Consider the following 25,535-nt stretch of genomic DNA (forward strand, 5'->3'; position numbering starts at 1 on the left):
TTTTGAATTGGGGGGCAAAAGCATACTTTTAATTTGAACCGGGCAAAAACATAATTTTAAACTGAGGACGAAATCATAATTTTTGAAACGGGGCGAAAATGCAAAATCGTCATTTTTAGTTTGGGGCAGAAGCAAAAATCTATTTTGAACTGGGGCCAAAATTGTAATTGTAATATGGGGATAAAAGCATAATTTTGAGCCGAGGGCAAAATCGTAATTTTGAGCGAGGGACAAAAACGTAATTTTATTTTGAAGTCGGGGCAAAAACGTAATTTTATGTTAAATTAAGGTCGAAACCGTAATTTTAAAACGAATAGGGAAATTGGCCTGTAATAATCCCACCTAGACCTTATTGGCCATTAATAATCCCACCTCAAAATATTCCCCCCACCAGTCCCACCTTTCACCTATTTTTCCTACAATGGTCCCCCGTTAAAAAAACATAACGGAGTTAAGCTTTTTTCCAAATTATAAACAGATTTTTTAGGGCTTTTGATTAGAACGACAATACGAGTCCATTGATGTAAAACTTGCCTCGAAACGGTGCTCCAAACGATGAAAACGACGCTTCAATTCGGGTGTTTAAATTTCCAATTAACCAAAATCAAGTCACTTGGAGCACCATTTCGAAGTAAGTTTTATATCAATGGACTCGTATTATCGTTCTGATCAAAAGCCCTAAAAAGTCTGTTTGAAATTTGGAAAAATGGTTAACTCCGTTAAGTTTTTTTAATGGGGGACCATTGTAGGAAAAATAAGTGAAAGGTGGGACTGGTGAGGGGAATATTCTGAGGTGGGATTATTAATGGCCAATAAGGTCTAGATGGGATTATTACAGGCCAATTCCTCAAACGAATATAAAAGAGTGAAACGGTTGGTCCAATGAGGAAGCGCCACACAGCTGCGTGGCACTATTCCTCAAACTTCCTTTTGTATATGTTACAAATGTATAAATTTCATTACTTAAAAAATAAATAAATAGAACACATGAATGATAGATACAATAAAGGCTAGTATGAGGTTAACTCTATACATTTTAAGATATTTATGATAATGCACAAACATAAGATAGATATGTAAATTATTTTACATATTCCATGGTGATAGAGGGGAACTTTTTTGTGCGTGTATATGTTGTAACGATTCGCATTTTCTTTACTTTCTTTATTTAGAAAGTGTATTCATATTTTTATTTTTAGAAACTTGTAATCGTATCGTATATGTTAAAACAATTTTATAAGGGAAAAATGAAAGTTTCGTTTTGATTATGGACTCTTGGTTGTGAACATTATTTTTCGTATTTCTAGCTAGTTTTCGGGGTGTGACAGAAGTTGGTATAAAAGCCAATGATTATAGAAAACTAGAAGTTTTCCTAATAATTTTAGACTATAACCCAAAGAGTTTTGAAAATAAATATTTCCGCAAAAGGGGATGGGGCATACATTAAGTGTGTGTTGTGCATTTAAATGGGTGGAGTCAGTGTGTGTTGTGCATTTAAATGGGTGGAGTCAGGCGAAACTAAAGCGGTGATTAATATTTCAATGTCATATCCAACTTCTTAAATGGTGGGCAAGTGTATCTTAAGCTACTATGTGACAAGTCGAGTAGAAAAAAGGAGTTTAGTATGCACTAAGATAAAGTGAAACAAAACAGACGAAAATAAGGAGTTTTCGACCATCATGCTGGAACAAACATACATCAGACAAAGTTCAGGTGCAATTCTTGAAAAGAACACTCAAAAAGTTTGATAAACACAAAAGAGACCAAGTTGTACTAGCGTTGTTTAGAACCAAATATTCACATGACAAAGTGCAGGAAGGTGCATTTCTTGAAAGGAATTTTCACAATAATGTGATATACACAAAAGAGACCACCATGTACTAGGATGCTTGGATGCTAATATTCACATGACAAATTACTAGCAGGTGAACAGGGTCGTTCCAACCTTTTTAGTGGCCTAAGGCGAAATAAAATTTTGAGGTTCTTTTTTCCTTTTTTGATTGTTATAAACGGTACTCGTTTATCCGTGTTTGGAATCTAGCAAAAATCTAACACAACTATAATAAAGAGTGGTTTGCTTGTATAAGAAATCAAACAAATTTAAAACAATAAATTTGCACTGATATTAATAGTTAGCGTATAAATTTATTTTAATTGGGGCTCTAGGCCCAAGCGTGGGTTACTTATACTCTAGGTCCGGTCGTGCAGGTGAATTTTTTGAAAGAAAATTTCACATCATCATGCAGTACATTTTCAGTGTATTGAACCTTCAGTCTTTTGCCTACTCTAGTTTCATGGTGATCGCTGCGTCGGGCGGAAAATTTAAAGCGCGTATATCAGGCATTCTATTCTTTGATTTTGGTGTTTTATTATCTATGTATGGATTACAAGTGGTGGTTTGTTGGTGTTAGATTTGACGTAAGACTCAACTATGTAGGTGTTTTTAGTCGGTCTTTTTTGTTTGTTTATTGACGTAAGACTTAACTTTGTAGGTGTTTTTAATCGGTTTCAGTTTTTTTTGTTTGTTTATTGACGTAAGACTTAACTTTGTAGGCATTTCTAGTCAGTCTTTTTTGTTTGTTTATTTTTATATATTATTTTCACCATTTAAAATTAAATAAATAGTCACAAAAGTTTAACTTTTTTAAAACCACTAATAATTCAAATGCTTATCAATAAAGTTACAAAATCATACAACATTTCTATATATCTTAAAAAAATCCACCACAACCCCCTAAGTTTTGTAATTTACTATATTTTTAGCTTATAGTTTTGTAATTTAGATTTGACACATAGAATTTTCTTTTTTTCCTCCTACTTAATAATTCAAATGCTTATCAATAAAATTACAAAATCATACAACATTTCTATATATCTTAAAAAAAATCCACCACAACCCCCTAAGTTTTGTAATTTATATTTTTAGCTTATAGTTTTGTAATTTACATTTTGACACATAGAATTTTCCTTTTTTCCTCCTACTTTTGTAACTTATATTTTTGGGAAATTGGTCTGTAATAATTTCACCTAGACCTTATTGGCCATTAATAATTCCACATCAGAATATTTCCCCCACCAGTCCAACCTTTCACCTATTTTTCCTACAATGGTCTCCCGTTAAAAAAACTTAACGGAGTTAAGCTTTTTTTCTAAATTACAAACAAATTTTTTAGGGCTTTTGATCAGAACGATGATACGAGTCCATTGATGTAAAACTCGCTTCGAAATGGTGCTCCGGTGACTTGATTTTGGTTAATTGGAAATTTAAACACCCGAATTGAAGCGTCGTTTTCATCATTTGGAGCACCGTTTCGAGGCAAGTTTTACATTAATGGACTCGTATCGTCTTTCTAATCAAAAGCCCTAAAAAATCTATTTGTAATTTGGAAAAAAAAACTTAACGGATAAGTTTTTTTTTACGGGGGACCATTGTAGGAAAAATAGGTGAAAGGTGGGACTGGTGGGGGGATATTCTGAGGTGGGATTATTAATGGTCAATAAGGTCTGGGTGAGATTATTACAGGTCAATTCCCCTATATTTTTTGACCTATACTTTGGTAATTTAAGTACTTGGCCCATATGCTTTACATCGACCCCTCAACTTTTAAACTTTACATCTTTACGTTTCGATGTAAATTTGGTATACGATTTCATGCTTTATTTTGTATGTTTCCTACGTATGAATCGAGTCGCATATAAAACGTTTTGACTTGGCAGTATAAATTCAAGTTAGTCAGGTTGCATATAATACATTATGATTGTACGGTGTACACTCGATTTATTTCCAATCACAATGCAGCTACAAGTAAACATTGAGTTTAATCAGATACGTCGAAACGGACACTCGACGTTTGCGATGTACCATCACTACAACGCACACGAATCTTATTACTAGTATAAGAAAATCAAAAGAAATTTCAGTTTCACTTCCGCCTGTCCGGCTCTCATTACCAAATACTATCAATTTACGGTGCCTAAAAACTGCTAACTACTTTTAGCCTTTTTCGTTATATCTTCATAGGATAACAACCTTTAAACCATCCATTTTATTTATTTTTATTTGATTGTTCACCACCAAGATATTGAATTCCTTCTTTCTCAAATGTGTTTTTTCTCTTATTATGCAACACATATTTAGTTATAAGGAAGAACAACCTTATATAATACACGTCAAGGGGATGGTTCAAATGAAAACTACTTTTATTGTGAAAACTCGAAAACTAACTAAAAAAGCCTAAAAAAACCTAAAAAACATACAAATTTTTTTTTTTACAATTTTTTTTAGAAAAATCGCTACTTTTTATATATGGAAAAAAAATTTCAAAAAAAAAAAAATTTTTTTTTGTTGTACTGCACATGTGCACTAATACGGAAAGCCTAAACCACTTAACCCCCCCACCGACACCCCCAAAAACCTAAACCCCCCCCCCCCTCAAAAAAAAAAAAACCTAAATTCACCCTCCCACCAAAAGCCTAACCCCCCCCCCCCCAAAAAAAAAAAAAAAAAAAAAAAAAAAAAAAAAAAAACTAAACCCCCTCACCCCCACCCTCACGAAAACCTAAAACTAAACCCTAAACATAAACCCGAAAAAAAACCTAACCCCCCACCCCCCAAAAACCTAAACCCCCCTCCCCCCCACACCCAAAAACCTAATCCTAAACCTCCAAAAAAACTAACCCTAAAAGCTAAACTAGAATCAAAAAGCTAATTTTAAGCATGTAATGCACATTGTAGTACATGTTATATTGCACATGTGCATTACTATAATAATAGTATTGAAAACAAGACGACACCATAAATCTTTTTTTATGTCATAAAAAATATGCTCGAATATACTTGAATGAAAGATAAGAAAATTTGTGATCTTATGGTGCCATTTTTGTTTTAAAATGATAACGTATGGAGAAATGGGAAATGTTTGAAAAGTTATATATTTTTTGTTCCAATTTTACCCCTCCTTCATTAAAAGTCTTCCCCCCCCCCCCTTCTTTTTAGTGGGTTTTAGTTAATTTTCTAGTTTTCACAATAACTAGTGGTTTTCATTTGAACCTTCCCCAACAGGTCAATCAGAATAATATATTTTTCTTAACACCTAATTTCACTGTCCAGGTATTTGAACATTTTTTAAGTAAACTTCATTAGAAATCGTCAACACATTACATATTTCACTGTCCAGGTATTTGAACGATTTGTAACGGGGAGACAAACCAAGAACATTACATATTTACAAAATTACACCATTCAGACCAAAACATTGACTTAGCTTTTGATCTACTACTAAACCATAAAAAACCAACCAATTTAATTTCACTACATACACGTCAATCAACCGGAATATATATTTATTTAACTAAAAAAATATAAACCTTCAAGAGAAACTAACTATTCCCTCAAAAATATATAGATGAAACGGAAATCACGTGAAGCGAGCATCATTATCCAAAAGATAATCACACAAAAACCACAAACAGATTTCCGTTAATTAAAATTAAAAACCTAACTAACTATAAATTCAGATCAAACTTACTACGATCCAAAGGTTCTTCAGCCATTAACGGATTATGCAACTGATAAGGAACCACTCTTACACTTGCTCTATCCTTCCTCTTCGCCAAAAACCTATGAAGAGACGCTCGTCTCGCAATCGGCAAATCCGATCCATCAACTTCAATTCGATTCTGAATTTGAATATCCGAAGAGGAAGAAGAAGAACCACTAGCAACTGCTAACACCAGATCTCTCGCTTTATCAGCGGTTACACAATCCAACACTATTACTTTTCCTCCATAGAATATGGTCATTTGTCCGGTTTTAGTTTCCGGTTCGGCTGAACCGGATTTATTTGTGGAATCGACCGGTTCACGGAACGAATCTAAGGTAACGTATTCAGGAAGATTGTTATTAATCGTTTTTTCTGTGTTCTCTGTTGTTGTACGGACTGTAGCATCGATGTTGCTTAACAGATCCACAGTCGCTGTGTTGTTCTCCGTTGCTGGTGAAGGTATTTCTGATTTTCCTGTAACAGAATCGGATTGTTAGACATTGTTAGCGATTTGGATACGGAAATCAACCGGAATCACGCAAAAAAACTGATTAAAATGAGAATTAATGCAACTCGGATACGAAAATTAACCGAAATCATACAAAAAAACTGATTAAAATGAGAATAAATGCAATTTGGATACGAAAATTAACCGAAATCACACAAAAAACTGATTGAAATGAGAATAAATGCAATTCGGATACGAAAATTAACCGAAATCACACAAAAAACTGATTGAAATGAGAATAAATGCAATTCGGATACGAAAATCAACCGAAATCACGCGAAACAACTGATTAAAGTAAGAAAATAAATGCGATTCGGATTTCGGATAAAAATAAACCGAAATCACGCAAAAACACGATAAATGTTAGAAAATTAACGATTCCGATACAAAATCAACATAAATCACGGAAAGAAAACTGATTAAATGAGAAAATAAACCGAAATCACGCAAAACGTGATGAAATTGAGAAGGTAAATCCAGATCTATACCTTTGGCATCGAACTTTTCATCGATTCCGAGATCTCTTAAACTGCCTCTTCCTTTCAGAAACGAACTCAATCGATTGCAGGTCTTGACGAAACTCGAGGTTTCTTTTCCGGTGACCGGAAAACGGTTATTAGCGGTTGACATAATAACCGATTAGTTGAAATAGCTCTGGATTAGTGATGGTGAAGAAGAAAGGATGTATGAGATGGAATTTTGAGGGGTTTGAAGTTTTTATATAAGGATGGATTTTATTAATATTGCGGAAACGGAAACACGCAACTTTTTGTACAAGGAAAAAAAAAAACGTGTTAAATATTTGCTTTCAGGAAGAAAATATAAAGAAAATACTCAAAACGGTTTACGGTGGAGATATCAGGCGGGAATAAAATGCTGATTTCACGAGAAATATTTTCTCGTGTTTGTTGAATTGTTGTATTTATATGATTATATTTTTTTTAAATTTATATACATTATAGATAAGTTCCGGTTATATGAGGATAACAAAAATTTGAAAATGAAACTGTGAAATTGTTTGGATAAAACTGTATACAAGTGTATAGAAAAGTTACCAGTCTCGTAAATATCTGCGAGTTTCACTACTTATTGAATTACAACTGGTATTTAGGACATGTGCTTTGTAGCGGGGGTGTTAAATCAAACAAAAAGTAAACGTGTAAGTAGGCTTAAAATCCGCGAGTTGTAAAGGGGCCGTTAAACGACTAAAAAATAGACATAAAAACGTTGCAACATGCTTACTCGTAAGATTTAGAGCGAAACGTTAGCTGATAAATTTGTAAAAGATGAAAAGTGTAGGAGACGAAAGTTGAAAGTGGAAAGCGTTGGGGTTAAAAATGAAAACGAAAGGGGTTGAAAGCTAAAAGATGAAAATTAAATAGGTTAAAAATAAAAACTAAAGGGTTAAAGTGTATAAAAATAAAAGTTGAGGAGTCAAATATATATGAAAAATGAATAATAAAAAGCTCTCACAAACCAATTTTGCTAAATTAGGGATGGATAATTTCATTTTTCAACACCATAATCTAAAGCAAACCTAACCGAAGATTATTAAATTGTAGAGAAAAATGTCCGGATAGTCTATGTGGTTTGCTTCGTTTTCACCTATAGTCACTACACTTCTAAAATGAAGCGGATGAATGTTAGTTTTATCAGTTAAGTGTTTGTGAAATGACTTAAATACCCTTACTGTTAAATTAATAACTAAAAAGTTAAAAAAATATAACTAATATTTAAATTTTATGTGGGACCACCACCCACTTCATCTTCCACACTTTAAACCACCCACCACCATCTCCACCTTTCACCATCACCACCACCACCACCACCATCTACCCACCACCATTGACAAATTACAATTTTGCCCCGTTTAAATTTACGGTTTTGCTATTGGTTTTGTTTTTTCCTCTCCCTGCCAAATTGTGATTTTGCCCTCAGCGCAAATTTACAGTTTTGCCATTGTTCCTTTTTTTTGGTCACATTATGATTTTGCACCCAGTGTAAAATTACAGTTATGCAAACATTTTTTTAACAAAATTATGGTAGTGTTTTGTTTTAATCGGTTGATTCGGTTTAATTTTTATTTGTGCCAGGTAGCTGGTTGGCACACGCTCATTTATCCTGAAAAATTAAAATTTTGCCCCAAATTTAAAAGTATAGTCTTTTTATCGTTTTAGTTTTTCTAGCAAAAGTATGACAGTGTTTTGTTTTAATTGGTTGACATGATGTATTTTTTTTTTTTTTTTGAAATCGTGTTAGGAGTAGTATGTACAAGTAATCGAAACATAAACGTATACGTTATAATTGAGAAAATATTCGGCTTAGAGCCTCGCAACGCGAGCGGAGCAAAACATAGTTAGTTAATATAAGCGTAAACTGTCATTTTGGTCCCTGTGGTTTGGGCACTTTTGCCATTTTAGTCCAAATCTCGAACCTTTTAAATCTGGGTCCCTGTTGTTTCACTTTTATTGTCATTTTAGTCCAAAATTCAAAAACCCCCTTTTTAACTGTTGAAAACTGGTTGTTTTGTCTTTTTGTGCAGGGGCATTTTTGTCCATCTCAGGTTTTATTATAATATATCAATAATTAATAAACTAAATTAAATATATTTAATTCCTTTTATACCCTAATATTAAAATACATTTACAGATCATTTGTCATCATACCCCCAAATCACCCCCCCCCCCCCAATCATCTTCCCCCAAAGAGGAGCCACCGTGTGCGGCGACGAAGAAACGAGAATCGATGGTGTGAGAGAGAGAAGCAAGAGGGAGATGGAAAGAGAACGACGGCGCTGCGGCGGTAGACGGGCGGCAGGTGAGTTGCAGGAATTTTTCCGGCAGCGGTGGTGTCTCCGGTGAGCTTCCTCGTCTCGTGTTTTATTTACTTATTCGTTTCTTTTTCCTCTTTCTCCAGCCGACGTTTTGTTGCAGGTTGGGGTTGTGATTTACGGTGATGATATTGACGACGATTAAGTGATGGCAGCAGGTTGAAAATGAGGTAGGACGAGGAGATGGTGGTGGTTCTTGGTTCGAAACTCGGGTCCGTTGTTTGGAGCCGACGTGTTTCAGGCGGAGCTCCGATTTCACGACTGTCACAGTGGTTGCATACACCCTTATCATCTTGTAGTCCCTCGGTTAATGTAGATACACCCCTGTCACAGGTCTTGGCAAGACGGTGGCTCCTCTTTAGGGGAAGAGGATTTGGGGGGGGGGGGTGTGATGATTTGGGGGGAGGATGACAAGAAAGATGAGATCTGTAAATGTATTTTAATATTAGGGTATAAAAGGAATTAAATATATTTAATTTAGTTTATTAGTTATTGATATGTTATAATAAAACCTGAGATGGACAAAAATGCCCCTGCACAAAAAGACAAAACAACCAGTTTTCAACAGTTAAAAAAGGAGGTTTTTGAATTATGGACTAAAATGACAATAAAAGTGAAACCACAGGGACCCAGATTTAAAAAGTTTGAGATTTAGACTAAAATGTCAAAAGTACCCAAACCACAGAGACCAAAATAGCAGTTTACTCTTAATATAATCCATATGATTTCATAACATTTACTAGTAAATAAATCGTTAACGACATGCGCATATAAAACTTTAAAAAAAATATTTATTTACATTCTGAAAAATATTAATAAACAAAAAAAAAAAAAAAACACTATCAGTTAAGTAATTTTGTAAGTTATTAAATGTTTTTGGTTGAATATATAAGAATGTTGTCTGGTTGAAAAATCAATGTTGTTATAATCATATTACCGACCTCAGAGTCGGTAGCTTAGAGGTGGATAATGTGACCCTATTGGCTATTTTGATCATGTTTCAACTATAGATGGTTGGTGGGACTCCTTAACCCATTGTTGCCTCCTAGAAGGTGAATATCTTATAAAAAACTCAAATTATCTTCCTTGTATCGAAAGTGTTTTTTTATGTGAAACTAGTCACGCAACTTATCCTCTAATTAAATAAAAAGAGTGATCAGGCCTGTCCCAAGGGTAAGTGAAGTGAAGCAGAGGCTTTCGGCCTCCACTTCCCAAGGGCCTCATCCAGTGTCCAGATTTAGGGAACCAGAATTAGGTCAACCGAATCATACGTGCTATGAACTAGTCGGATAGAAAGGAAACGGAAGCAGAAATCCAAACGACATTTGTTTGTTTCCGAATCGTCACCCTTCTTTTGATTTTGATTCTGAATGACTGCATTGGTTGTAGTTCACGACTTCAGACGAAATTACATAAGCATGTTTATTTAATCGTTATATTCAGGTATCAATTGTTGATTTTGTCTATTTCTTTAATGGGTTTTTATTGAGTTCATCCAATAAAATATCAAAAAAAGGCCTCAAATTTTTCTTTTGCTTTAGGCCTCCATAATTGTTGAGCCGGCCCTGACAGTAATATATATAATGGTCAAACCAAATAGATTATCGTTGGAGGATAGGCCTAATTGTGATGTTGAGGGATATATGTGAAGTGGAAAGTGGAAACTCAATCACACATAAGAAATGACACATTTTACTTGATGAGTTACTCTTGTTGTAAGATGGTTTCACATTAGCACTATGCATATGTGAACTTATAAGTTAATCTTGTAAGTTATTAACAATCGACTCTTATACCGATTAATATTTATTAAATTATCATACAAAATATCTCGAATCTATCCTTTATTCACTTAAACTTGTGATGAAATTTGTAGGAACCGCTCGCGTAATTTAAATAAAATAAACAAATTTATTTAATGATTACAATACAAAAATAAAGAAAGCAAATTACAATATGATTACAACTGAAATAAATCCAAATACAAGGAGTAGAAACAGAGTGGCTGAGGCACGTGTCTACACGTTTCCCTTAAAACAAATTCCGAGTCTCCCAAGAGTACTCGTTTTGTTTCCCAGGGTACAACAGCCGGAGCAGAAGTACTGCCGGAATTCGCCTACAACCCGAAGGTTACCTTGATAACTGCAGGAAAAAGATTAGAAGTAGGAAGAGAGTTGTTTTCATAAGCTGTTGTGTAGCTGGGTTTTTGTGGTCTCCTCTACAGCAAGGTATGGAGCTGTATTTATATAGCTCCCGGTTTGAAACAACCAAAAACGAATTAAATGGGAGGTTTAAATTGCATTAAACGTCTTCAATGCAATTTAATACGTCATTTAATTCTCAGTCAAAACCTATTAACTCGTCAGTTACGAAGCTGGACTGAAACTGCACTGTCATTCAATGTTGAAAGCTTCTGCGCGCGCGTGCGCGCGCAAGTCACCCTGGTGCGCGCGCGCCTAGGTCTGCACGCCCATGCGCGGTACGTTCTCTTGGCTCACTGCCATGCGCGCATGCGCCACACTGGCTCAAGTCCATACGCGCGTGCGCCATGTCACCTGTGAGCCCATACGAGCGCGCCACACAGTCGCGCCGTACTGACTCACTCTGGTGCGCCGCGCACGACACACAAGACCATGCGCGCAACCGCGCACCTCCATGCCACGTGTACTCGCGCGCGGACTGCCGCGTCACGCGCTTCGAACCCGCACGCTACTTGGTCCTTGCAGCCCCTGTGATCAACCACGCGCACGCGGTCAATAATACAAAGGCGGCTCTCAAGCGGCTCACGGCGATGCGAGCGTGCGAAGTGCAAAGTGCGCCACATTGTGCCTCATCGCCCACGCCACGCACGCGCGCGCGCGAGCGTGTGCGAGTGCGAGTTATCGTGTTTCGCACCCTTCGCGAGGACACTAGTGTGTGCTTCCATGAAACAATAAGGATGGAGAGTTCCACCTTAAATACCCATTTAAGTTCCATCTCTCATCCGATGTGGGAGAATGTGCTATTTTCCCCTTTTGTTTCAGCATTCAATGTTTCAAACACCCAACTTTGAGCATCGATATCTCATTTATTTTAGCTCGGTTTTGGACGTGGTTTAGTTCGTAGCGAAGCTCTTCCAACATAGAACACAAACCCGCAAATAAATATATAAAACCCGCTCATTTTATTATATTTATTTCTAGTCCAAAATAGGAAAAAATCATTTTCCTTTATATGTGAAAAATGCTATTTTCACATATTTTTCCAACAAAATTTCCCTTTTGAGTTTTATTAGGCTCCAAGATGTTAGTGTTCTACTTTCACCTTACATGTTTTACAAAATACATCAATAACTAGTATTACGACCAGCCGCAATGCGGCGGGGATTCTTTAGTTATAACTAAGTCGATTTAGGACCCGCACGTTATGTTGAACCTGTCAAACGGGGAAAAAATAGACGATGTAAAAACGTTCACCCACACACGCACATTGCGTCGTGTTAACTCGGAAAATTTAGAACGAAACGTAAAAACGTTAAACCAGAGACGCACGTTGCGATGTGCTAAGTCACAAAATTTAGAACGAAGCATAAAGCGTAAAATTTGCGGAAAATGAAAACAATAAAGGAACAAAGTTGAAAGTAAAAAGTTGTGAGAATATATCGCAAAAGATAAAAGGTTTTGGTTAAAAGTAAAACAAATAGTTTTTGGTTAAAAGTAATTTATGAAATACTTTTGAGTGAAAAGTAAAAAAATCATTTTTTTTAAACCGCCAAAGCCAAGGTTACAACAACAATATGCATAACCATTTTTTCTTTGAAAACCCCCCAATGCCAAGATTACAACACTTTGCGATATATGAAAAGTATAAGGGACCAAAGTTGTAAAAGATGAAAAGCTTGGGTTAAAAGTAAAAAAATATAAAAGTGGTTAAATCGCAAATGATGGAAACTTTTGAGTTAGAAGTGAAAAATCAAATTAATCAAAGGGGTTAAATTGTATAAGATGGAAAATGAAAAATCAAACTAATCAAAGGGGTTAAATTACCAAAGATTAAAGCTTTAAACTTAAATTGTTAAAGATTGAAACTTTAAGGTTAAAAAGAAAAATTCTATTTTTTTTTTGAAAAACTCCTAAAGCTAAAAATACAACAACCTTATGCATAGTTATGTTGCTAATTTATAGGTTTTTAATTAATTTTAATAATAGAATATTTACAAGTAAAATAAATAGCAAAAAAAAGCTGGAAATCTGAAATGGACCCACTAATAAAAAATAGTATTCTTTTGCACATTATCCGGACAAAGTGTTTGCATGAAATAAACGTGAGGGGTGCCATGTGAAAGAGGTCCCGGCATAAAATATTAAAAAGATACATTGTTGTTGTTGTTGCAACTAATCTATTATGTATATTAAAGCAAAACAAGCTTAACCCACATGGCATGAACTTAAGCTACTAGATGCCACGTGGCAATGTGATACTCATCCTTAATTGATTTTGAGCGGCAATTTGTTTTCTCAATAATAAGCAGCTTCTCAAACACGCTTTTCCTCCATTCTCCTTCATTTAATTGTGAAGCCCTCTTCATTATCTCCCTCCAATCAATCCAACCTACCAAAATTATTGAGATCCTTTGTTTCTTCATTTGAATTTCAACTAAAAAAACCCTAATTGATATCTGCTCTGCCGTCTTCTACATTTTCGACTTCTCAGTTTCATCTCTGTCTCTTGATTGTATGTTCCGATGAAAGCCCTGTAAGTCGTCTTTTGAAAGAAGCCATCATAATCTTCCATCAAGTTTTATTCACAGGTACTTGAACTTCTTTGTGTTTTGTTTTGTTTTGTTTAGGGTTTGATTGATTTTGATAATATGGGGTTCATAGTGTCTTTTAGTTTAGATTGATGATGATAACCCTAACTTCGTAAATTTACTTTCTCTGGATCTATATGATAATATAATAAGGATTAATTTTATTATTAATCATGTGTATATACAAATACCATAACACTAACAGATAATTACAAAAAAAAATTGATTATATACAAATACCATAACACTAACAGATAATTACAAAAAAAAAATTGATTATATATTTGATTATGATGGTATTGAGACCGAAGAAGACTAGCCTTACACTGGTAGAGAGGGTAGATGTGAAGGTGGGTTTTGTAAGTTTGTTAGTCGGTGGGTTATAGTCGAATTTATAGGTGCACGTCAAGTGTTTGATAATGTCTTTGTTTGAAATTTGAAGGTTCACCAAATTGGTAACTCGAAAGGTTCATGTATTGTTCTTGAATCTGATCACACTTTTTTGATTTTAAATATGAAGAATAAAAATGTGTACATGCAGGTTTTTTCCGACTCATATGCTCTGATCTTTTTTAGGGTGTTTGAACAACATCCATACTTTATGACATCTGTCATTTTTTGTGTCACCACCATGCTCTTTAAGAGTACATGTTGGAGGTGATCATTCAAAGAGTTCATGCAAAATAAAGAACAAAAATACAATCTCAATTGCTAAATGTACAAGTTGGTGAGGTAATTTATCATTAGTTTAATACCCTTCGTTTAAATGATGCTAATGATACTGCAAAGTTATGGACTTAACATGTATTAACCTGTAGACCTAAGAGAAAGATGTATGCTTCTGTTATTTATTTTTATTTCTAATTTTTTTTTAATTTGTTAACACTATTGGGTAAGCAATGTGTCAAATATGGTTAGATTATAGTGTCCACTATTTTGAGTGCACTGGTATAATTGTTTTGGAAGGATTGCCACTAATGGCAAAAGATTACCCGAAATTATGAGCTTATGTTAGAAAACAAATTCTTAAAAAAGGAGAAATAATTGATTCCCTCTCCGATCTACTTTCTGGAAATTTACAAATCAGTTGGCATTCGTTCTCATGCTCGAGTGATGGCTTGCGCATTAACTTCCAGGTCCAGTGTTTAAAAGCTTTTGGTCTTTTCAAATTTTGTGACCTTGCATCTATTCGTATGTCTTTTTTTAACCTTTTCCTCTTTTGTAACAAACATTAAATACACGCGAATGTGATTATTATGTGTTTTGTATTTAAATTATGTATTTACTATGTTAGAACCCCGTGTATTACATACACTGGTTGAATAAATGTCGATTTCAGCAAAGAAATGTATAAACTCAAATTCGGTTTTTCCTTTGAGTTAAAGATCTGGTGTCGCTGTCGTCGCTTGATGTGACAGTAGAAAAGATCAAACGGCTGGTGATGAAGGTCGTTGAGAAACATATCATTTTCAACAAGGTAAGTCCGACTATCTTCAACCATGTTATTGTTATACAATTATACCATATTCTGATGCTCGATTTTGGTATTTGGTAGTTGATTTAGCAAAACACGGTAAGAGCAATGGTCTGGTACTCCGGCCAAACTGGTGACGCTCTGATTATATCACTCGGGCTAATAAAGATGGTAATGAAGTAAGAAGTATTAGTCTGACTCTAGGGTTCCGATTAAGTTCCGCTAGCTTAGACTTGATTCCGGGAAAGTACTATATGTTGTATTTCTACGAAGAAGGTAAATTACTCAAATAAGTTTTTGTATGACTTTACTGATGAGAACATGACTTATGTGTGCTTGGTGTTGTTAGTTACTTTTTTTATATGTACACATAAAATAAGTCAAACTAATACTTCTTACTATTAAAAGATAAAAATGCAGCTGCATATGTGGTTAAAAGAGGGATACAATTCAGCTACAAATGTGACAATAAAAGAGTCCCAAATACAGCTGAAAATGTGCTAAACAGTAGATAAAAAATAGCTGCAAATATAATAAAAAGAGGCTCAAAACATGGTTGAAAATGTGCTAAAACAGAGATAAAAAGTAGCTGCAAAAGTGATAAAAGAGGATCTAAAAAACGTTGGGAGTAAACGTTTTCATTTACAGGTATTTGTCTCTGTTGGCCTTAACAATTTTTAATACTGTTCAAAGTTCCATTGTAATGACAAGTCTTTGTTATAATGCAGCTGCTTAAACAAGCCGAAAATTCTATGGTCGACATATTGAAGCTTGCTGTTATTTCCTCAGTATACATTCCAATATAGGTACATTTATATGATTTAACAAATTGTTTCATAGAACCAATTTCTTACCTTCCATAATTTTTTTTTTCAGCCTGCATCACCTATAAGATCTGAATATGATGTAAAGCATGGTGGCAATCAAAGCAACTTATATATTGAAAGATTGAAGCCCGATTGATCTAAGCATCTTTTGATTGTAATTTAAATTTTTCTACCCGGGTATCTTTTGATCTAAGCATCTTATGCCGTTCATTCTCTCTCTGCGAAAGTGCAAAACCGCCATCGGTCACATCCCTAATCAGACTCGAACGTCGAGTAATCGCCTTTTTAGCCTAATCGGACTCCAATTGTCTTCCTCTGTTGGCCATCGTCGTTGTCATATATTTGCAGTTGCCGCTTATCGGCTCCGTCTTTACAGGTTTGATCTTTTTTTAACATTTTTATTAAATTTTACTTACATACAATTCATATTGGTTAACACTCAAGCCTAATCGCTAACTTCGCAGGTGAAATACAAAACTTTTGTTTTAGAGATCAAAGGCTCAGTACCTTCTTTTTTGCACTTGGTAGGTATGACGGTGCCTTTTCTTTGTTTCTATGAACTTAAAAAGCATCACTTTCACTTAGAACCACACATATTAAGATACCATCTTTAAGTAACAAAAATGTTTTTGATCATTTTCACTTGAGTCTTTACACGTCTTAATTTGTTAATCCATGAAGTAGGGCCAAATGGCTACGAAGGGGCAAATGGATGTGGCATTATTTTGATGAATCTGCTTATATGTTGAATCTGATGTTATTAGGTTGCACACAAGTTGCTCGATAAAATGCTTGAATGAAGTTTTATTCTCACATTGGTTACATTCAAGTGGATGCCACCATAAGGTAAAATACTACCAAATCTTACCTGAATAAAAGCTTACCAACAGGTAAATCAATTTTTATTTATTTATTTATTACATTATCATTTTTATTCCTTTTCTCATTAAGGGTCGCAACGGATCAGGCATGTGGAGATTCAACAGAAGGTGACACATCAGTTTTATCAGTTTAGAAAGAGAGACTGTGATGTCTTTATTATGTTGAGATGTTATTTTTTATTTATTTATAGATTTAACGTGCACAACATTAATGGTTTCTGAAATTGGTTTGATAAAGTTGTTCTAGATCAGATTGCTGTGCCAACAAAAACAGAAGTTCTATGTGTATGTTTGGCCATTTTCTTTCTTTCCTCATTCTACTTTTTATGTTTTCTCTCTTCGTAATGAACATTTTGAATTCTTGACAGACAAAAAGCTTGCACGTCATGCTTATGAAATTGTTGGGCGGATCAGTGGAAGACGGTCGGGCAATCAGTCGATGGTTAGTGGTGAAGAACTAACTAAAGGGGATCGGATCATGTTTCTTCCCTGTGGTCTTGCTGCAGGGTCATCTATAACAGTGGTGGGAACTCCTAATTATGCTCATAAAGAGTATGTTCCTCATCTTGCAAGAATAAAGGGATGTGATCCGATGGTTTTGGTTTCGCAGTTTAAAGTTGAGTTGCAGGGGCTAAAATATGTGGTTGCGGAGGATCCGCCGAAAATTTTGCTTCTGAATCCTCGGTTGAGAGGTGATTGGAGCCATCAACCGGTTATTGAACACAATACGTGCTATAGAATGCAATGGGGGTGGCTCAGAGGTGTGATGGTTTACCATCAAAAGGCGATGACGACATGCTTGGTAAGCATATTGCTATAATTATCAACTTATTAAAATAGGAAGAGAATATAAAGCTTGATTTTTTCTTGGTATTTGATGTACTATATTTTGCAGTTGATGGATTTCCGAGATGCGAAAATTGGATGCGTAACGATGTGGTGGATTCAAAAGAGTCACGAACATCATCATGGTTCAAAAGGTTTATAGCACGGGCGCAGAAACACGAAATGACTTGGCCATTTCCTTTTGTGGAAGGTAAATTATTTGTGCTTACCATACGTGCTATAAATGCTGGAGGCCGCCACGTCACCTCCTTCCCGTATCGTACATTATGTTAATCCAATTTCATAATATTGCTTATTCAACCAATTACATTCATATAACCCATCATTTTATTTACAGTCTTGCCACTTGCAATTGCAAGTTCAAATTGTGAGTGCTTCATATGTGATGATGACACTTTTACAAGGGTGGATACCGTCTTGAAAGAACTAAAGAGGGTCCCGCAACAACGATCCCTTTACATGGGAAATCTTAATCTCTATCACCGGCCTCTTAGACATGGCAAATGGGCTGTCAGTTTTGAGGTCCGATAACAATTAATCATAACTATATGGCAAATGATATAATTAGTTATAGTATTGTCTGGTTTGAAATGGTTCTTTACACATTAATGTTGCAGGAATGGCCAGAAGCAGTATATCCACCTTATGCAAATGGACCAGGATATATTATTGGTTTATATGTACCAGGATATAACTTTAGATGAGAAGAAGTCAGCAATTGATGCGTGGGGGATTTTGTTTTTTAGTTTATATGTACGATGACTTTGTTGTGATGTTATTGTGAAAACTTATGTAACATGGAACTGTGCATTATGGTGGGCATGGTCATGATTCATGAAGATGAACCATGAATCCATGATTGATGTTTCTGAGTATTTTTGGGCCACTGGGTTTTGTTTTGGGCATGTGCCTTTGAAAATGAGGATGTAAGTCTGGATGTACAAATGATTTGTATAGAACTGATTACGCCTCTTTATGTTATTAACACTAATCAAATTTTGATATTGTTTATGGTATATAAGCTTTGAAAAATGGTAGGGTGGGTTTAGGTCAAAAGGGTTCTAAACATAACGGGTATGGATAAAAACTTGTGTTCGAAATGGACTTCCGTTATAAATCTTATAATTATTCGTTTTATAGAGACAAAAGATACTAGGTTATCACCCACAATATGAAAACAAACAATTTACATTTTAACCAACATAAGTAGAATGATTAAAATGTATGTTTTCACCCACAATATATCCACATTTTAAGAAAGAAAACTTTGTTAGTATTTTATGTAATATCACTTTATTTGCATTACTTTTTCAAAAAATAAAAAAAAATATATTATTTCTCAACACATAGGAACGTAAATTGTACTTATGTACTTAAATCTTTTTTAGTCAATATTTTTGTACTTGAATCAACAACATTATTTTACCCATTATTTCAACAATTTTAAGTTATATATTTGTTTTAAGCCACCCACGAAACCGACAGTGCGAAAGATCTTATAAGAAAAATGCTTGATATAAATCCTAAGAAAAGGCTTACCGCTCATGACGTTCTATGTAAGCAACTTTGGGTCACAAGAATTGCTAATAAAGTTATAAAAATGATTTAATTTATTTTACTAATTTACGTTTGCTTGATTTAACAGGCCACCCATGGATTGTTAGGGCTGGAAACGAGACGAGCTATGTCTGGCTAAAGTGAGCATAACCGCCTCGACTCATTTATCTTTACGAGTTGAAATGTTGTGCTCTATCCAGCTCATCAACCCGTCGCATTTTTAAAGAAAATTAATTTTATATTTCTACACATATTTACAAAAAAGAATTTTTAAACAAAAGAATTTATAATTTATATACAATAAAATTTTGGGTTATAATTTACATGTATTAAAATTAAAATTTGGGTTTTAATTTAAATGAGCCCAATGAGCGAGCCGCCAAGTGGAGCTTACCTTGGCCCGTGCTCGGTCCTTTTACAAACGAGGCAATTTCGATCGAGCCGCGAGCTTTTTGAACAACCCTTACTTTTTTGCCTTTTTGCAGCGCCCAACGGTTGAATGACTTGGGTGAAGAATCAACCAGACTTCCTCTCTTCCTCTCTTGAGGTTGGTAAGTATTGCTTAAATTAATAGAAGTCATCGATCTATCATTGTCGAAACTAGAGTTGGCAAATTGTGCAGGATGGGTCAAAATGGGTCGGAGCGGTTTAAGCCTATCAATACTTTTTATGTCCATTTTGTATATATTTTAGACTACTATTTCTTTTTAGCTAATTTTCCTTCCACATTCGACCCGTTATCAATGAAATACATTTCGACCCGTTATCAAAATGGGTCAGACTTTTATAGTCTGTTAAAAGCTGCAGAAAAAACACCTGGACTTTATTTTTCATATGATGTCAATATAATGCTAAGGACCGTTTTTTCTCCATATTTATGAAAAAATAAGAATTTTTTTCGAATGTGAATGATGACTTGTGTTAGGGCTGTAAACAAGACGAGTCATGCCTGGCTAAAGTGAGCATAACCGCCTTGACTCATTTATCTTTACGATTTGTATAACATCCGCTCTTAACATTGACACAATATTTATGTCCATTACAAGTTTGTATTGTTATACATATAGTAATGATATTTTATACAATCTTATAATACATAATAATTGTAAACATAAAAATTAACATACGAGATCCAAAACCATAAAATTTGGGTTACATAAAAATCTTATTATATATACAATCTTATATATAATAAAATTTTGGGTTTTAATTTACATATATTAAAATTTGGGTTTTAATTTTAAATGAGCCTAACGAGCGAGCCGCCAAGTCGATCTTACCTTGGCCCGTGCTCAGCCCTTTTACAAACGAGCCAATTTTGAGCAAGCCGTGAGCTTTTTGAACAACCCTTACTTTTTTTCCTTTATGAAGCGCCCAAAGGTTGAATGACTTGGGTGAAGAATCAACCAGACTTCCTCTCTGGAGGTAGGTAAGTATTGCTTACATTAATAGAAATCATGGATCTACAATTGCCAAAACTAGAGTTGGCAAATTGTGCGGGATCTAGAATGTTAGATGATATTATAAATGATGTGTATACACTAATTGATTTCATAATACTTGACTTCATACTTTTTTATAACAAAAGAAGTAATGTAAATTAATAAGATACCAGACAAAGGGTCAAACGGGTCCGCAGGTTAAGTGGGTTGTAAAGGCGTTATTGTGTGTTTATAGAGATTGATGAATAATATCTTTTACATATAGGATTATCAGTGAATGTCCTCACAAATTAAAAAATTATTAGAGATTAAATTATTTGTCTCATTTTAGTTTACTAATTTATTATTACTTGAACGGTCATTTAATTCAAACGATTAGTTCAATAAATTAAACTTATTCATTTGTGTTTTAGTCCACCCGCGAACCTCGCGGGTTCTTAAACTAGTTGTGAATATAATAATAGTCATAACTATTTATAATTATTTTTAAAATGCATTAAACATTGCCGACAACAGTTGCACATTTGGTTGTTTTCCGTAAATTTCGCGAACACTCCACATACTAGTTCCACGTGAAACCCGACACCACCCACATTTCTAAATTAAATACAACTAGTTGATTTTCTGTTGCGGCGGTACCCAATGACTGTAAAATGCGTGTCATCAACGGCAAATAAATATCGAATATCAAAACATAAATAAAAATAACGTGGTAAGGATAGTCACTCCATCCTAAAATAAGTGATTTTAAATAACCTAATATATAATAATAGGACCCACACGTCCTACACGTTGGAAATTCGGTTGTTTTCAGTTCAGTTATTACGGGGCTAACACGTTAAAATATGGATGAACTCGGTACCGGTAACGGCACCGAAAGTACCAATCCGGAAAATCTCGAAATTAGGTACCGGCACCGAAAATACTCGGTACAATAAGGTATGGTATTTGAAGGTAAAAATCAATAAATACATGTATGGTGCTAGACCGGTGTCGAACCGAAAGTAACGATTTTGAAAATGCCAAAAGGTGGGTACCAAATTGGTACCGAAAATGATTTGGTATAGTAAATTTGATACCGATACGATACCGGTTTGATTACAGGATTTAATATGATTTGTTCATCAATAATCTAAATATCCAAGTTAATTTTACATGCTACAATTTATTCATTATAGAGAAAGACAAAAAAGAAAGCAAAATAAGTTGTTATGTATATAAAACCTCATTCAAACGAAATACATTTTACTTACTGTGTGTATGAAAAGTAATCTAAACGATGCAATTATTTGCATTGCTACGCTGTTACATGATTTGATGAGCTCGGTACCAACCGGTACTGAAAATACCATTACCGAAATCTCTAAAAGTGGGTACAGGTACCGAATATGCCGGTTACGGTATGGTTCGGTACCGGTCGATACTGGTACGACACCGGTATTTGAGGGTAAAAACCGGTGCCGAACGATACCGATAATACACCCAGTTTGGTAAATTTGATACCAATACCAGTACCTGTACCCGATACCATTTACTCATCACTTAAGATGTTACTATTCATTCATTTCTATTTTTAAAATATAGGTAATTTTTAAAATATAGGTAATATACTAAACGAAATTATGACTTATTACATTCTATAATATATATATTACTATATATTAATAATAGAATTGAATTACTATATATTATTACTTTACTATATATTAATATTAATAATAGAATTGAAATAAATAGTAATTTTAATTTTAATATTATAATAATGTATTGTTTTTTAATACTTTTATTATTTAATATTATAACTAGGATTAAGACCCGCCCGCGTTGCGGCGCGGGTACATCGTAAACATTGAATGGATTAGTGCAAACGTTATATGATGCATTAACCATATGAAAACACACATTTCGACGTATCCAGTTGAACTCAATATAACCTGTATAAGCCTTGTGATTGGATCAAACGTAAAGTAAAGTAAATCAAATTCATATTGAACAATCATAATGTATTATATGTGACCCAACTCATACATAGAAAACGTAACGGGTACGAAGGAATATCTGCACATGTAATCGAAAGGGATTAATTAGAGCTTTCGATAAAAAGGAGAAAAAGAAACCATAATTTGACTCCACTCGGTTCAAAACAAACTTTTACGAAACATACATAAAATAAACACGAAGACATATTATATTTGACCTGTATCATTTTCCAAAAAAGTTTACATCGAAGCGTAAAACAAATTGAATTTATACTGAAACGTACATAAAAATATGCACATAAAAATGGTTTCTTTAAACGAAAACGTATTATATTTGACCTGATTCGTCTATAAAAAAAGTTTACGTCGGAATGCAGAACAAATCATATTTATACCTACCTGTACATAAAATATGCACATAAAAAAATAGATTTTAAGTAAAGGAAATATAGGGGTAAATCGAAACAAAATATTAGTAAAAAAATTAATAGGTTAAAAACGTTCGTAAAACCGTGCCAAGTAGCACCAATGCTACAACGGCATTGACTCTCAACATCGTAAAAATAAAATAGATAAAATGGGAAAAATTACATTGAATGAAAAGCAGACTTAAAATCGTTGAACCACGCACACCCGTTACAGTGTGTTAATGCGAAGAAATAACCAGAAACGTAAAACGTAGAAAATAATAACTTAGTCGATCTAGGATCCGCCCATTGCGGCGAAGTTTTGAAAAGAGAAAAAATGGACGCGTTGCGACGGGTCCGTCAAATATGGGAAAATAAAGCAAAAACGTTGAACCTCACATGCACGCTACGACATGTTAACTCGCAAAATTTAGAACGAAACGTAAAACGAAAAACTTGCGAAAGATAAAAAGTATGGGGGACCAAAGTTGTAAATAATAAAGTGTTGTGTTAAATTACAAAAGATGAAAAAGTTTGAGTTAAAAGTAAAAATTTCAAATGGGTTAAAATGTAAAAGACAAAACTTTAAGGTTGAAAGTGGAAAATCAAGTAATGGGTTAAAATTTAAAAGATAAAACTTTAAGGTTTAAAGTGAAAAATTAAATTTTTTTTTTTGGAAAAGCCCCCAAGCATGGGGTACAAGTGCTAATGCACAAGAAAGTTGAAAATTTATATATGGAATTATAATAGTTATTTTCTTTACTTTTTAACTTTAATCTTTTTTTTTAATATCAGGGGTTGGGATAAGCTTGGTGTCAACCGGTATTGAATCAGTACTGGTATCGAAAATACCGAGATGGTCCTGTTCGGTATCAGTACATGAAGATAAAAACCGTCACTAATACAGAAAATGCTAAAAGTTGGTGCCGAATTGATATTGGAAATCTTTTGGTTTGGGAAATTCAGTGCTGCTATCCGGTACCATTTGCTCATCCCTGATCACGGTTACCGTACGAACAACGGTATCGTACAACTTTTTTTTGTTGATTTTCTTCAACTTTTAATTTTTTCTTTTTTTTGTTTCAGGGGTAGGGATGAGCTCGATGCCAACCCATACAGAATCGGTACTGATACCGAAAATACCGGTTATGATACCGGTATATGAAGGTAAAAAACGGTAGTGAACCGGTAACAGGAACGCCAAAAGTCGGTACCAAATTGGTACTTAAGATCTTTCGGTTCGACAAATTTGGTACAGGTACCCAGAACAATTTGCTCATCTTTGACCACGGGTTTCATATGAACAACATCGTTACCATTCAACTTTTTTGGTTGATTTTCTTTCGGTTATCTTTTAGTGTTTTTTTCTACATTTTTTTTTTAATTTTTGTCAGCGGTTCCATTCGCGACACGCTCGTAGCGATTTCAAAACACTTGTAAACACAGACTAAATAAGAAAAGAAATTCGCCGCAACGCGGCGAACTTCTTCAAACCTAGTATAGTATATTAAAGTAAATCAAATGCAATATTAAATGAAAAATATTATTTACATTCTATAATCTATATATTAAAATGAAACACTTTAACCTTTAACATGATTATCTAGCATGATTATCTTCTCTGAATCTCTGATGATTAAATATTATTACAATTGGTGTTTAGAGCATTTACAATTGACGATCTCAAGTTGAAAATGTTGGTAACCGGCTTGAGGCAGTTGTGTAGTCAACAAACTTGGCGCCGAGATCAAGCAAAAGTTTGTGGCTCATGGATGTGGGAAGGGTGAAAAGAGAAGAAATAAATAGATCAGTGATCTATAAAGATTTTGAAAAAAAAAGACAATGTGGAGGAGGGTGGGGAATCCGTGGCCTTCTATGCGTCAATGTGGGTATGGATTTATAGGTCAAAAGCGCAACGTTAACATTGTTAATATAGAAAAATGTCTTTCAGTCTGTTTAACGTGTTCCTTTTCGTATTTATCTTATGTATTGACTGAAATACATAGAACACTAGGTTCGAGAAACTCTCCATATACACCACGAGTAAGGGACAGACCATGATAGGGAGCTAGGATTAATCACTAGCTTCAAATAACGAGGTCTAGTATTACTCAAGATCACTGGATCCTGTCATTTTCTAATCTTGGTTACTCGGTTTATCTTCATGTCAAGTACTAGAATGATAGTACATCGGTCAACTAATCCATCTATATTCTTGGGTTCATCATTGTACAACTTGTCCAACAAAAACGATAAGAAACATAAACCTATAAAATGTAGGTCATGCTAAAAAAACAACATTAATAACTCTTTTATATTCTTGTGTTCTTTTTCGTGTATGACTTTAATGACAATCAATACTGAACCGGAACTTAAAAAGGTAAGCATTGATAAGAAACAAACAACGTCAATATACATTTGTCTTATGTATAACTAACATCGCCAACATGTA

The 25,535-nt window shown here is 34.4% G+C and overlaps 2 protein-coding genes and 1 long non-coding RNA gene across 3 annotated transcripts; 2 read left to right on the forward strand and 1 right to left on the reverse strand.

Moving 5' to 3' along the window:
- Window positions 1–5,322: 5,322 nt before the first annotated feature.
- On the reverse strand, window positions 5,323–6,897 carry LOC110886429 (protein TIFY 10c). The gene is made up of 2 exons (XM_022134215.2): window positions 6,540–6,897; window positions 5,323–6,017 (listed from the first exon to the last, which is right to left on the reverse strand). Exons 1-2 carry the CDS (start codon window positions 6,679–6,681, stop codon window positions 5,506–5,508), a joined length of 654 nt encoding a protein of 217 aa, XP_021989907.1. The 5' UTR covers window positions 6,682–6,897; the 3' UTR covers window positions 5,323–5,505.
- Window positions 6,898–16,274: 9,377 nt separating this feature from the next.
- LOC110886428 (hydroxyproline O-galactosyltransferase GALT2-like) lies at window positions 16,275–18,573 on the forward strand. The gene is made up of 9 exons (XM_035978776.1): window positions 16,275–16,347; window positions 16,436–16,499; window positions 16,736–16,817; window positions 16,923–16,960; window positions 17,091–17,137; window positions 17,221–17,654; window positions 17,748–17,888; window positions 18,036–18,220; window positions 18,316–18,573. Exons 4-7 carry the CDS (start codon window positions 16,941–16,943, stop codon window positions 17,838–17,840), a joined length of 594 nt encoding a protein of 197 aa, XP_035834669.1. The 5' UTR covers window positions 16,275–16,347; window positions 16,436–16,499; window positions 16,736–16,817; window positions 16,923–16,940; the 3' UTR covers window positions 17,841–17,888; window positions 18,036–18,220; window positions 18,316–18,573.
- A 788-nt stretch (window positions 18,574–19,361) lies between these two features.
- On the forward strand, window positions 19,362–20,055 carry LOC110883359. Its single transcript, XR_002560438.2, has 2 exons — window positions 19,362–19,806; window positions 19,878–20,055. It is a non-coding gene; the product is annotated as an uncharacterized LOC110883359 (long non-coding RNA).
- The last annotated feature ends 5,480 nt before the right edge of the window (window positions 20,056–25,535 follow it).

Source organism: Helianthus annuus, chromosome 10, assembly GCF_002127325.2.
Source record: "Helianthus annuus cultivar XRQ/B chromosome 10, HanXRQr2.0-SUNRISE, whole genome shotgun sequence".
NCBI classification, from domain to species: domain Eukaryota; kingdom Viridiplantae; phylum Streptophyta; class Magnoliopsida; order Asterales; family Asteraceae; genus Helianthus; species Helianthus annuus.